Below are 15,315 nucleotides of genomic sequence, written 5' to 3' on the forward strand. Positions count from 1 at the left end.
CAGGATCATGACCTGAGCCGAAGGCAGTCGCTTAACCAACTGAGCCACCCAGGCGCCCGCTTCTGTTTGGTTTTGTTTCATCTAGTAGATCTTGATTTTTGTGGGGAGAAGTTAAAAATAAAATTATATTTTAATTGTTCTTGTAATTTAACAGGGTTCTGTGGTCAAACCTTTTGTAGCCACCTTGAAATTCATGGGTTTTATCAATCTCTGTCTCCTTTAGTCCAGACAGGTTGAAGCGTGCTCACCTTCCCTTTCCCATGCTTGCATGTCAAGATTATCACTGCATTCCCCAGTCATGTTGCTTTTTTGGGTTGGTTTCATCTTCCATCAGCTCTTTGAGAGAAGATAGGGCAAGGTGTTGGGCTCTCGGGAGCTCATCCCCTAGAGGATCCCAGTGGCAGAAGAGCTCTGCTGCTGGCCGAGGGGCTATTCACAGAAGGTTGGCAGGACGCTTGGCCAGGGTTAGACATTTCCCGTGAAAGTATTTGCTCACTGTTTTTGTATCAAAGTGCTAAATTTACTCAGACTGTTATTTTAATATGAGGACTCATATGGCAATATTAAACATTATGAATTTGATCTGTCTTAATGCTTAAGGCTCAATAATTGTCTCCTGGTTAGAGAATTAGAGAATCAGGTTTGGTTGATTTGTGAAGATGGATTTTGGTTTTATTTTAATGGGATTTTTTTTGAATGAATTTTTCCTCCACCACAGAGAAGTAATTTTAGAGAAATCTTTTGTGGTGTTTCAGGAGTAACATGCACTTACATTTATATGTAAGGGCATGTGGGTGCCTCCATAATCTGAAATAGTCAGATGTCATTTTTGGGCCCTTCAGATATCTGGGAAAGTGTGTTCTCACCAGAGGGACCAGCGGTGCAAGAGCCCCGGGGCTGGAGTGTCCTGCTTTGTTGGAAGGACACCAAAGGCCTGCGTGGCAAGAACGGGTCGCTGGTGGAGAGAGTGGGGTGAGGTTTGTTCCGTGTGGTGTGGAAATGGCTATTTATGGGATGCCAACTACGTGCCGAGCATTTTGGTAGACACTTATGTCTCCTCATTTGGTCTTTACGGTAACGATGTGGATGATTTAAACCTTCAGTTTACAGCTGAGAACACAAACGCCTAGCAAGCCTTTGTTTCAATAATTTCGCTGAGATGTCGGTGGTGAGTGACTCTAAATGACATGTGTCGCCTCCGTATGCTGCTGCTGCCCTCTGTCATGGAGGTAGCTCCCAGTTCACCTCAGATTTTAGTTTATGCATTTAACGTACGGATTTTTAAAGACAAGGGTGATCACCAGGTAAGTAAAGAGAGAGAGATGTGTCTGTTTTAATTTCAAGCATGACTGAGAACAGAAGGACCCTCTGAACATATATGTGAGCATGCATGTGTTGGGGCGTGTGTGCACGAGTGTGTGTGTGAGCGTGTGTGTGCGAGCACGTGTGTGTGAACGCGTGTGTGCTGTGCGTGTGTGTGTGTGAGCGTGTGTGTGAACGCGTGTGTGCGAGCGTGTGTGCGTGTGAGCGTGTGTGTGTGCGCGAGCGTGTGTGAGCGTGTGTGCGTGTGAGCGTGTGTGTGTGAGCGTGTGTGTGTGCGAGCTGTGCTTTAAGGAGCCGGTTCAGCCGTCAGGAAATCCGCCGGGCTGGGTCTGGTGAGCTCTCTTTGTGTCCGCGGGAATGCCTGTGTTTGAGAAGCATGGCACTGGGCGTCCGTGCCCGTGACAAGATCGGATGCAGGGTGTGTGGAGGTCTCAGTGACCTGTCCTTGTCCTCTGGTCCTTAATTAGCTACAGCTTAATTCCCAGAGTACTGTTTCGCCATGTCCTTCCTTCCCCTGCCCAGTAGGACACCTGTCACCATCTGGAGAACTAGGGTGCAGGGGACCCAGTTTGGGACCCATAGAGCTAACTTGATGATGGGGCAGGTTTGGAGAATGGGAAGGGATAGCGAGGGGGAGGGTGGGCAAGGGGAGTTCTTAGACCTTCCTTCCTGTCGGAAGGACAGTGTGCCTGTCAGGGGCTTCTTTCTAAGGAACCTGGGTCAGCACATACCAGCTTCAGGGTAGAACATTTCAGTTCTGCTTGTATTCAAAGAAATGCAATTTAAAAATTCCTTATGATCTTATTGAAATATGGTTACATCCTGACCTTCCAGTTTGGATTTTCCCCCGAATCCCTGCAGATATTAATAGGGAAGTTGCCTGCCGCTGAGTCTGTGGCCAGCAGTCAGTCTTCTGTCTCGGTGACCGGCCCAGCATGGGCAGTGCGCACAGGGTCGGCACACCTTGCAGAGCTGGTTGTGGGTGTGATGCGTTACCCAAACCTGACTACAGGCACGGCTCCCTCCAGATGCTGCTGCTGGGGACAGATGTGACTGTGTGAGCTGCGTGCCTGTCAGAGGTGTTTGTGACAGATACCAGTGGCGTGAGAGCTCAGAGCTGTGGAGGATGTCACCGGGGAAGTCACACTGCTCGTGGCTCTCCTAGCATACTTCTCTCTCACATATCCTCCTCACTCCCAACTGTAAAAACATTTACAAAGAAATGTGTGTACTGTTTAGGAGGAAACAGGGTATGGTGCCGTGATTTCCTGTCCATCTAAGTGCTCAGTAGGACTTTATGAGAAGCAAACATCCCCAGAATGTCAGGAGGGGACTAACTTGATACAAATGTAGAAAAAAAACCAAGCAGAATATTATTTCATTTGTTTTGAGTTGCCTGAGCTTTAATAATGAAATAGTGCTTAGAAAAATAGTGAGGTCTACATAAATGATTTTCAAGGAGAGGCAAAGCTAATCTGTGTTGATAGGAATCAGAACATCGGTTGTGTAAGGGTAGGATTGACTGGAAGGGAAGGGGTATGAGGGAACTTTGTGGTGATGGAAATGTTCTGTATCCCATTAGGACTATGGTTTATATGGGTGTATACATTTGTCAAAACTTCTTGAATTGTACATGTAAGATTTGTGCAGTTGGTGTAAAATTTAACTTCATTTTGACAAGACCATCCAAGAAAAATGTTTTTATTCACATAATTTTACACTCTGTATAATAATTAAGAAGCAGAGTTTATTGTATGTATCCTTGTTTTTATTCTTTTCATTATTTTTTCTTGGTGTTCCAAGATGATTTCTTTTATCACTTTTTTCCTGTTTAGAGAATGTACTTTCGCAGTTTCCTCTTCAGTTTATTCTCTCAGACTTAGAGAAGAGTTGCAGAAGTTGTACATGTGAGACTGTACAAAGAAAGAAAAAAATACTGAAAGAAGGTCACGGAGACACCCACACCATGTGGTGAGGAAATAACCGGTGATGCTCACCCTGCTTCCCCGAATGTTAGCACCTTCTGTAACCATAGACGCGTTATTGAGACAGGAAGTCCACATTGGTACACTATTAGAACCTCATCTTTAGCTCTCGTTAGAATTTTGCCAATTTTCCTACCAATCTTCTTTTTCTAAAAACAGATGTAACTCATAAACAATGAAATTCAACTATTTATAGTGTATAATTCAGTCGTTTTTAGTATGTTCACAGAGTTGTGCAAGCATGACCACCATCTATCTAATTTTAGAATATTTTCATCACTACTAGTAGAAATCACCATGCCCATTAGCAGTCACTCCCCATTCTCTTCACCCAGCCCCTGGAAACTGCTAATCTGCTTTCTATATCTATGGATTTACTTTAATCTGGGCCATTCATAAAATTGGAATTGTATACTTTGTAGGTTCTTTCATTTAGCATGTTTTCACGGATCATCTGTGTTGTAATGTGTATCAATACTTCATTCCTTCTCATTGCCAAATGTTCCATTGTGTAAATATACCACATTTTGTTTATCCATTCGTCACTTGATGGACATTTGGGTTATTTCCACTTTGGGGCTGTGTTATGAATTGTCCAATTAACACTTATTAAGTGGAGCAAAGGTTGCTGGATGGTGGGCTGCAGTTCAACAATAGACCACAAGAAGAATTGAAAAAGAGGTCCTGGAGGACACCTTGAGGGGCCACACAGGGAGGTGAACACAGAGTGCAGACAGAGGGAGGCAGGATGTGGGCCAGGTGCCTTTATCGGGTCTGTGGGTGGAATACTCTGGGGTTCCTGGGCTAGGGCTGGACTGGTCAGTTCAAACCAGAAGAGTTGGGCTCAGGTAAGCCCCACGGGGCACTCATCTAAGAGACACATAAGGGGAAGATGCTGGGAGGTGGGGCGGGGGACTTTTCATCAGGGCTATGGGAGAAGTCCTACCAGGGACTTACGTTTGCTTGTGACTCGGTTGGCTGTTTTCTAGGGCACACATGTGCTTGAGAGGCTACCATTGGTTTCAAGTCCCTTCAGGCCATTTGATCAAATGAAATGGATGGTGAGGCAGCAATCTTAGGGAGCAGCTGAGCTACACTCTCAATGGGTTGTTATTGAACAGTGCTGCAGCAAATGTTCCTGTACAGATTTTTGTGTGGGGTAGCCTTGCTGTTAGAGTAGTCTGCTGGTGACAGATTTTCTTAATTTTCTTTCATCTGAGGATGTCTGGAGTTCCTCTTCATTTCTGAAGGACATTTTCACTGGGTATAGGATTCTGGGTTGATGATTCTTTTCTTTCACATGTGGAAAGTCTTGTGTCACTTTGTTCTGGCCTCTGTGGGTTCTGGTGAGAGATCCAGTATCACTGGATTGTTTTTCCTCCCATGGGCAACGTGTCATTTCTCTCTTGCAGCTTTCAAGATTTATTTTCTTTGTTTTTGGCTTTCAGAAGTTTGGCTATAATGTGTCTTGGCATAGATTTCTTGAGGTGTATCCCAATTTGAGTTTGCTCAGCTTTTTGGATCTGTAGGTTTGTGTTCTGCCAAATAGGGTAAAATCTCAGCCGTTGTTTCTTAGAGTATTTTCCAGCCCTGCAATGATACAAATGTTAGCTCTTCTTTACAGTCCCATTGGACCCAGGGGCTTTGTTTATTTTTTCTCAGTCTTTTTTCTCTCTGTTATTCAGATTGGGTAATTTCTGTGGTCCTATCTTCCAGTTCACTGATCTTTCCTCTGTCCCTTCCATTCTTTCTTTATCAAGTTTTTAATTTCGGTCAATGTATTTTTCAGTTCTAATGTTTCCCGTTTGTTCTTCTTTGTATCTTTGATTTCTTTGCTGAGGCTTTTTTTTTTTTTTTTTTTTCATTTGCTTCCAGCAGGTTGCAGTTGCTCATTGAATAACTTTTATATTGGCTGCTTAAGAACTCTCATCAGATAATCTTCATATCTACGTTGTTTTTGTGTTGGAGTCAGGTGAATGCCTTTTCTCACTCTGTTTGATTCACTCATCTCCCAACCCATAATTGAGCCATCTATAGGAATGTTCTCTGTCTCAAGTAATAAGTTTTTCATGACTGTTTTAAAAAATAAATTGAGTAGTTATAGCTCAGAATTTGCTAATCTGTGGCCCGAACAGACCTAAGTTCTGTGTTATTTTCCTCCTGTACAGTTTTGGTAAATAAGCTGATTACCTTTCTCTTAGTCTGTATTCGCTACCAAGCTGATTCTCTTCTTCCATGTGTGTTGACCTTCCTGATACTGTCTGTGTATCCCATGTCGTCTTCTCTCTTGGTATACTTCCTTGTTTAGGTGGAGCAAGTCCTGTCATGTCTCCAGAGAATGGGTGTGTGGGAGACAGAACTTTTGAGATATTATGTGTTTGGATTGTCTTTATTTTACCCTCACCTATAATAGTCATAGTTTGGCTGGGTATAGAATCCCAGGTTAGAATTATTTTTTATTTCTGAATTTTGAAGACATTATTACTTTATCTTCTAATGTCCAATGTTGAGCAGTTTTGATTCCTAACTCTTTGTATGTGATCTGTTTTTCACTCTAGAAGCTTATAGAATCTTCTCTTTGTTTCATATTTTGAGCTGAAATTTTATGCTGATATGTCTGGTGTATTACATATATATTTTATTAATTTTGGTGGAAACTGAAAGAGTCCCTTTCAGTTTGGAAACTTATGTCTTTTAGTTCTAGTAATCTTTTTTCAATTATTTTGAATTATGGAATCATTATCGAGTGATTTCCTTTCTCTGTTGACTCAGTTTTTTCTTTTTGGACTGTTATTTGGATGTTGAGCCTCCTATTCTAGTCCTCTTTTTCTTCTACTCTCCATCTCTTTGTTTTTTTTTACCACCACTTTTGAGAGATTTCCTCAACTTTACTTTCCATCCTTCCTATTGAGATCTTCATCTCTACTATCATACATTTAATTTCTAACTGCCTTTTTTTTTTGGAATTAAAAAATATAACATCTCATTCTTGCTTAATGGATGATATAACTTCTTTTTATCTCTTTGAGGAAGGTATTAATATTTTTTAAAAATTTTCTTCTCATTGCACACTCTTTTCTTTTCCCTCCTTTTGTTTCTGTTGAAAATGATGGCCATCTTTTTCTCAGGGGTCTGGTGATGGGCATTGTCTTCTCATGTTTAAGGGTGAGATTTATAATACAACACCCATTCATGATAGAAACCCTCAACAAAGTAGGTCTAGAGGGAACATACCTTAACGTAATAAAGGCCATATATGAAAAACCCACAGTGAACATCATATTCAGTGGGGAAAAACTGAGAGCTTTTCCCCTGAGGTCAAGGTCAAGACAAGGATGTCTACTTCCATCACTTTTATTTAACATAGTACGAAGTCCTACCCACAGCAATCAGACAACAAAAGGAAATAAAAGTCCTGCAAATTGGTAAGGAAGATTAGGAAAACTTTCACTATTTGCAGATGACATGATACTCTGTATAGAAAACCCTGAAGACTACCAAAAAACTACTAGAACTGATAAATGAATTCAGTAAAGTCACAGGATACAAAGATCAACAAGAGGAATATGTTGCATTTCTATACACTAATAATGAAGCAGCAGAAAGTGAAATTAAGAAAACAATCCCATTTACAGTTGTACCAAAAATAATAAAATACCTAGGAATAAACTTAACCAAAGAGGTGAAAGATCTGTACTCTGAAAACTATAAAACATTGATGAAAGAAATTGAAGGTGACACAAAGAAATGGAAAGACATTCCATGCTCATGGATCAGAACAGTTATTGTTAAAATGCCTATATACCCAAAGCAATCTACAAATTTAATGCAATCCCTATCAGAATACCAATAGCATTTTTCACAGAACTAGAATGAACAGTCCTAAAATTTGTATGGAACCACGAAAGACCCCGAATAGCCAAAGCAATCCTGAAAAAGAAAAAAAAAAATATGGAGGTATCACAATTCCAGACTTTAAGTTATATTACAGAGCTGTAGTTATCAAAATAGTGTGGTACTGGAACAAAAACAGACACATAGACCAACACAACAGAAATAAACCCACAGAAAGCCCAGAAATAAACCCACAATTATATGGTAAATTAATCTTTGACTAAGGAGTAAAGAATATGCAATGGGAAAAAGACAGTTTCTTCAACAAATGGTGTTGGGAAAAGTGGATAGCTACATGCAAAAGAATGAAACTAGACCACTTTCTTACACCATACACAAAAATAAATTCAAAATATATTAAAGACCTAAATGTGAGACCTGAAAACATAGAAATCCTAGAGGAGAGCACATGCAGTACTTTCTCTGACATCAGCCATAGCAACATTTTTCTAGATAAATCTCCTGAAGCAAGGGAAATAAAAGCAAAAATAAATTATTGGGACTTGATCAAGATAAAAAACTTCTGCACAGCCAAGGAAACAATCAATAAAACTAAAAGACAACCTACAGAATGGGAGAAGACATTTGCAAATGACATATCCAGTGAAGGTTTAGTATCCAAAATACATAAAGAATTGATACAACTCAACACCCAAAACCCAAGTAATCCAATTTAAAAAATGGCCAGAAGACATGAACACAGAGTTCTCCAAAGAAGACTTTCAAATGGCTAAAACACACATGAAAAGATGCTTAACATCACTCATTATCAGGGAAATGCAAGTCAAAACCACAATGAGATACCACCTCACACCTGTCAGAATGGCTAGAATCAATAACACAAGAAACAACAGGTGTTGGTGAGGATTTGGAGAAAGGGGAACCCTCGTGCACTATTAGTGGAAATGCAAACTGGTGCAGCCACTCTGGAAAACAGTATGGAGGTTCCTCAAAAGGTTAAAAATAGAACTACCCTATGATCCAGTAATTGCGGTACTAGATATCTACCCCCAAAATACAAAAACACTAATTCAAAGGGATACAGGCACCCCTATGTTTATAGCCGCATTATTTACAATAGCCAAACTATGGAAGCAGCCCAAGTGTCCATTGACTGATGAATGGATAAAGATGTGTGGTGTGTGTATATGTGTACATAATTAAATGCATATATAATGCATATGTATATAATGAAATGTTACTGATATATATAATGAAATATAATGCATTATATATATAATGCCACCAAAAAGAATGAAGTCTTGCCATTTGCAATGATGTGGATGGAGCTACAGAGGGAAAGTGGGTGGGGGGAATGGGTGAGATAGGTGATGGGGATTAAAGAGTACACGTATCGTGATGAACACTGAGTAAAGAAGTGTTGGATCACTATATTGTACACCTGAAACTAACATAACACTGTATGTTACCTACATTAGAAAACACAATGGGAGGGATTTATGCTGATTGGAAGCCCTAGCATGTGGGTGAGGCTTGGGAACTTGACTGTAGTGAGAGCTGGCTCAGCCATTCCCTGGGAACCCGCAGGTCAGCACCGCTAGGTGTTTTCTCTTAGGTCGTTCAGATTGGCTGGAGAGGACTCATCTAGTCTCCTGTCTGTAGGGCAGAGGCCTATAAACTCTGGAAACAGAGTAGGGAAGAGGGAGTGTCTTAGAATTTATGGGTATGTTTTCACATATTTCATGTGTTTTCCAGAGAGAGCCTCCATCTTCAATTGTGCCTCATGTCCCTGCTCCAGAGATTCTTTAGAAGATAAATAACCAGTCCTCCAGGGAAAGAGCAATTGCCTAGGGGCAGGGAATAAGAAAGAGGGTCCGAGATGTAATTGTTCCCTTTTTTAAAGGTCAGGCTTATTGAGTTAAAATTTTACATAGAGTGAAATCCACTTACTAGTACTGAGTTCTGTGAGTTGTGACATGCATATACCATGTAACCACTGCCATAATCAAGACACAGGACAGTTTCATCACCGCAGAATATTCTCTGTGCCACTTTGTGATCATCCCCTCCTCACCCCCAGGCCCTGGCAACCGCAGATCTCTTTTCTCTTCCTGTAGTTTTGACATTTCCAGAATGGCATATAGAAACAATCGTGATGTGTATAGATTTTAAAGTCCAGCTTGTTTCTCAGCATAATTCGAGATTCATCATGTTTTTGTGTGTATCAGTTGTTAATTTCTTTTATTGCTATTTATGTTTTTACTCTATGGAGATACCATGGTCTCTTTAGATCTGTTCATCAGTTGAAAGATGTTTGGGTTATTTCCAGATTTTGGCAACTATGAGCAAAGACACTGTGAATAAATTATTTGAAAATATATTTAACCAAAGAAGAGACATAAATGGGAAGTAAGCACGTGAAAAGATCTGTCTTTTCCAATATTTTGACAATTTTTATTGGGTTGTTTGTTATTGAGTATTTTTGAGTTTATATTCTGTATTCAGTTGGGTTTTTTTAATAAATCTGATACATGTTTTACAAGTATTTTCTCCTGGCCTACTGGTTCATCTTTTCATTTCCTAACTATGTCTTTTGAAGAGCAGATGTCTTTAATTTTGATAGAGCTTATTCATTTTTTTTCTTGTATGGATTGTGCTTTTGGTTTTATATCTAAGGAATTCTTACCAAACTCAAGGTTACGAAGATTTTCTCTTGTTTTCTTCTAGAAGTTCTTGGTGTTTTAGGTTTTACATTTAAGTCTGTTATTAATTTTAATGTAAGTTTTATATGTGAGGCAAGGTATGGATTCAAGTTCTCTGTTTTTACATATGGGTGTTCAATTTTTCCAGCACCGATTTTTGAAAAGGCTATTATTTATTTTTTTTTTTTTTTAAAGACTTTATTTATTTATTTGACAGAGAGAGAGAGAGACAGCGACAGAGGGAACACAAGCAGGGGGAGCGGGAGAGGAAGAAGCAGGCCTCCCACTGAGCAGGGAGCCCGACGCGGGGCTCGATCCCAGGACCCCGGGATCATGACCTGAGCCGAAGGCAGACGCCCAACGACTGAGCCACCCAGGCACCCCGAAAAGGCTATTATTTTTAAAATTAATTTTTTTATGGTGCAAAAAGGTGCTTTCATTATAGCACTGGGATGGGACCATAGGCTAAAAGAGTTGCACTGGGGTTGGTGAGGAGTGACTGATTATCTACTTTTAAGTTTGTGGAGGGAGGGGCGGGGTAGAGATAACGTAAGTTTCTAAGGCATTTCTTTCTGTTTGCTGAAAGTAGAGCGTACTGGATCTTGAAGGTCTGGCTATTTGTCAAGATAAGGCTGTATTTAGTTTTTGATGAAATATCAACATTAAGGCAGCCATGAGTTACTTGAGGACTCTTTTTTTTTTTTTTTTTTACGATTTATTTATTTTAGAGAGAGGGAGAGTGAGAGCATGTGGGGAGAGGGGCAGAGGGAGAGAATCTCCCAGCAGACTCCCCGCTGAGTGTGGAGCCTGACCCAGGCTCTTTCTCACCACCCGTGAAATCATGAGCTGAGCCGAAGCTAGGAGTTGGACACTTAACTGACTGGGCCGCCCAGGCGCCCTGAGGAATCTTTTTTTTTAATTAATTAATTAAAGTAATCTCTATGCCCAGCGTGGGGCTTTAACTCACAACCCCGAGATCAAGATTCCCACTCTCCACTGACGATCCAGCCAGGCAACCTGAAAAGGCTATTATTTTTTTCGATTAAAATGCATTTCTAAAAAAAATATAAAATGCATTTATATGTTTGTTGAGATTTTACAAAACTGTGGTCTGTTCCAGTGTTCTCTAATCCTGTTTCATTTATCTTTATGATTGTCCCTTCACCAGTATCACACTGTCTTGATGACTGTAAGTTTTGAAATCAAGTACTCTGAGTCTTTCACTGTTTTTCTAAATTGTTTTGGCTGTCCTAGTTCCTTCACTTTTCCAAATAAATTTGAGAATTAGTTTGTTGATTTCTACAAACAAGCTTATGGGACTTTGATTGGGATTGCACTAAGTATGTAGATCACTGGGTAGATTGACCTCGTAACAATATTGGGTCTTCTGGTCCATAAGCACGTTATATCTCTCAATTTACTTAGGTTGTCTTTACTTTCTCACATCAGTGTTTTATGGTTTTCAGCATACAAAACGTGCACATATTTTATAAGATTTATACCTAAATGTTTTATGTTTTTGGTGCTATTGTAAATGATAGTCTTTTTTTTTCTTAATAAAGAATTTATTTAAATAGAAAATATTTAAATATTTTTTCTTTTTTTAATCTTATTTTATTATGTTATGTTAATCCCCATACATTACATCATTAGTTTTAGATGTAGTGTTCCACGATTCATTGTTTGTGTATAACACCCAGTGCTCCATTCAGTACGTGCCCTCTTTAATACCCATCACCAGGCTAACCCATCCCCCCACCCCCCTCCTCTCTAGAACCCTCAGTTTGTTTCTCAGAGTCCATAGTCTCTCATGGTTCGTCTCCCCCTCTGATTTCCCCCCCCTTCATTTTTCCCTTCCTACTATCTTCTTTTTTTTTTTTTTTAAATATATAATGTATTATTTGTTTCAGAGGTACAGATCTGTGATTCATCAGTCTTACACAATTCACATTCTGTTTCCAATGTATCCTTACTGAAATGTGGATACAATTGATCATTGTATGCTGACCTTGCTAAACTCAATTAATTTGTGTTGTTCATGGGTTCTGTGTTTTTACTGATTTTCTCTCCTTACTTTTTAAAATCAATAATGGAAATAACATTAAAGTTTTCAACTCTAATTGTGAATCGATTTGCCTGTAGAATTCTATCATATTTTGCTTTGGTCTTTTGAAGCTCTGTTATTCAGTACATACATAATTGAGACTGTTATGTCTTCTTGCTGTCTTGACCTCTCTATCATTAGGGAGTGTTACTCCGTAGTCCTGGTAACATTTCTTGTTCTGAAGTCTACTTTGTTTAGTAATAATATAGGCTCTGTAGCCCTCTTTTAAGTAGTGTTTGTTTGGCATATTTTAAATATTTGTTTTTACTTTTAACCTTTGTCTTTATCTTGGGTGTCTTGTGGGCAATGCATAGTGAAGTCTTGCTGTTTTATGCATTCTCTGTTTTCTAATCAGTGTGTTTATACTGTTTTCATTTAATGTATATAGAAAGAAATACAAAAATATCTCCAGTTTCTTTTTTCCTCTTTTTTTGTTTGTTGTTGGATTATTTTAATATTCTGTTTTATCGATACTGCTGGCTTCTCATTTACACTTTAAGAACTTTTTTATGATTTGCCCTAGGGTTTACAATACAACCTTAATTAATCTTTAAATAGTACTGCACTGCTTCAGATGTCCTGTGGGAACCCTACAGCAGTGCTTTCCCATCTCCTGTTTAGTTCAGATTCCTTTTCTGGTTGTTCCTGTAGCTGGGTCATCTCGGAGCCTGGCTCTGTTGATTACTTTATCACTCTACTGTGGGCCTTTTGTTTCCCTTGCTTTGTTGTAATTTCTGATTGAACGTTAGACATTGTGTGCAGGGCAATAGAGCAAACTTTTTCTGTAATGGGCTGGATAGTAAATATCTTTAGGGCCATGTATGTTTTCTGCTGCATATTCTTCTCCCCCCTCTCTTTTTTAAAAACTATCCCTTTAAAATGTAAAAATCACTCTCAGCTTACAGCCTATACAGAAATGTTTCTGGGCTCCGTTTGGTCCCTGGGCCGTAGTGTGCCAGCCTCTGCAGCAGAGACTGAGGTAGCTGGTGTGCGCCTGTGGACACGGCCAAGCCTCTTTTGCCGGGCTGTCCGTGCGGGATGGGACGGGTGTGGGTTCGGTGCTGCTGTGCTTGCCTCCTGTGTACCCACAGGCTCCAAATCCCTCTCTTCTCCTTGTGCTAAGTGAGGGTGAGGGCCGAGCTGCCCGAGAGTCTTCCTCAGTGCCCTGTTCCACCCTTAGATGTTGGCCTTCCCTTTGCATCTGTGTTCGGGGGGTCTCCTTCCTTCCTTCCTTTTGCTCCTTTCCCAGCTGTAGACTGCTCTTATTGGCTGCTGGAAGTTTGCTGGGCTGATGCTGGAGGACAAAGGGAGTTCTTTGGTGTTTTGGTCCAGCTCCTGTCCATCTTTGTCTGGGTGGTGGGGCCTTCCTGGTGATCCTGTCCTCCTCCCTGCGGCAGCCACTCTGCACCAGGTCTTTGGCAGGCCCATACTGGGGAAAGTTGCCGCCTCCTCCCCCAAAGTAGGAGGATTCTAATGATCCAGGCCCAGGATGTCCTGCCCTCCCTCCTGGACAGAGTGCAGCAGTCTTCACTGGGCCCTGGGGGCCCTGGGTCAACAGCAGGAGCCTCTGGGCAGCCTTAGTGTGTGGCAGTTCTCACTGAGGACTTACTTAGTCTGCTCTTGCAATCCTACTCACTTCTCAAAAGGTTTAAGTGTAGTGCTAAGGAAGAGGTACCGATTTTGAGCCTGGTTGGAATTACGACATTCGATCAAGAAGTGGATCGATGGCGTACTAGAGTCTCCCCTAGGGAAGAGTAAGTAGTGAGGAAAGTTGGGTCCCTCCTAGTTTAGAGTGTAGCTTTGCGTTGGGCTGTCTGTGTCTAGCTGTGTTTCAGTGGTGCCACCGCGCGTGCAGGGCACCAGGTTCTGTAACTCTGGAGGGACTCCTCAGGGACATGGCACACTGTGCGTCCTGCAGCCTGTGACTCCGGGGGCCTGGGGGCCCTGAGAGCTGCCGCACCCGTGCATGTCCCCTGAGGACTGTGCGCTTGCTGCTTAAAGCAATCCTGTGTGGATGGAGTTGGAGCGAACAACATGAAGGCCTCATGTTTTTAGTTCAGCATCTTAAAATTATCTGATTGTGAGTAATATTTGAAGATGGATGTCACTAAATCAGTGGTCATTGAGTTTTGTTGCGTCACTCTTACGAGCTAAGCTTTTACCTCAAGAAGTGACACTGTTTCTCAGTCAGCTGGTAGTTACTGAACAGTCAGACCTGTCATTCAGAAAGGCCGAGAGCTCTTGAGGGATAGACTTTGCCACTGTTCCTGTAGAGTCTCATTCTAACCAGAAGCGTTCCCTCTCTCCCCCAGACCCAGACACAGAGGTGTGTCTTCATGCACTGCGACTCGTCCAGTCTGTGGTCCTGGAGCCAGAAGTCTTCTCCAAGTCGGCCTCCGAGTTCCAGAGCTCCCTGCCCCTGAAGCGCATCCTGGCCATGGCCAAGAGCCGCAACCCTCACCTGCAGACCGTGGCCCAGGAACTCCTGGAGGACCTCCGCGCCCTGGAGCGTGATGTGTAGGGGCGCTTGGTGTGTCCTTTCCCCTCCCCCAGGCCCCCACTTTGTGTTCCAAAACCATCACCGTGCGCCATCTGTTATAGATGGTAGAACGTGAGTGCCTCGAGAGGGACGTGAATGCATATGTATCCATACAACTTTCCCCTGGAAGCGAAAGTACCTGTGGGTAGCTGGTTAGCCTGGCCAAGGGGCAGCCTGAGGAAGACTCCATCCTTCTGGAAAGGCCCCTGTCCTGTACCTGGAAGAGGGCCGTCTTCGAGCAGCTTCTGCTGCTTGGGAGACTTTTGAGACCTGTGGGTTCCCCTGCACAAAGGGGATGAAATAACCACCTGCTCCATTGGTCAGCATTTTCCTGAGATACAGGTTTTGAAAAACAATTCATTCTCTCTCTAGTAATTATAATTAATACCCTAAAATGCAAGTTTACCTTTAAACCTTTTGGTGAACCTGCTATTTCAGGTGACATTGGACATTTTAGTTCTGTTTTTTTTGTGCCTGTTTTATTTTTGAATAAAGAAAGCCAGAAGAGTCATTGATGTGCACAACTACTCTTTTCTGAAATGTTACAAACTCGGTATTAGGAAGTCGTATATTATAATGCAGATACTTGGTCGGTAGAAAAAACTCTCTTTACGTTGTTCTGGGCACTTGCCTATACACTCAGAAGTCCCGCTTTTCTTATAAGAAATACCATGAAAAGGGCCTCCTAGACGAGAGCCCATGCCGTTGGGTGAAGTTCTTCAAATGACGTCTGCCAGTGTGTCCCAGGGTCCCCACAGCACGTAGATCCTTCTCAGCTGTGCCCGGGCCGCTGACAGAGCGCACGGG

The 15,315-nt window shown here is 41.5% G+C and overlaps 1 protein-coding gene across 1 annotated transcript in view; it reads left to right on the top strand.

The window, feature by feature from the left end:
• Positions 1 to 15,019, top strand: part of HSF2BP (heat shock transcription factor 2 binding protein) — a 98,357-nt gene extending 83,338 nt beyond the window's left edge. Inside the window, exon 9 of the mRNA XM_036099000.2 lies at positions 14,282 to 15,019. Within this exon, the coding sequence (XP_035954893.1) occupies positions 14,282 to 14,490 (209 nt within the window). The 3' untranslated portion in view covers positions 14,491 to 15,019. The remainder of the gene's footprint in view (positions 1 to 14,281) is intronic.
• Positions 15,020 to 15,315: the final 296 nt, after the last annotated feature.

This window comes from Halichoerus grypus, chromosome 1 (genome assembly GCF_964656455.1).
Source record: "Halichoerus grypus chromosome 1, mHalGry1.hap1.1, whole genome shotgun sequence".
NCBI classification, from domain to species: Eukaryota; Metazoa; Chordata; class Mammalia; order Carnivora; family Phocidae; genus Halichoerus; species Halichoerus grypus.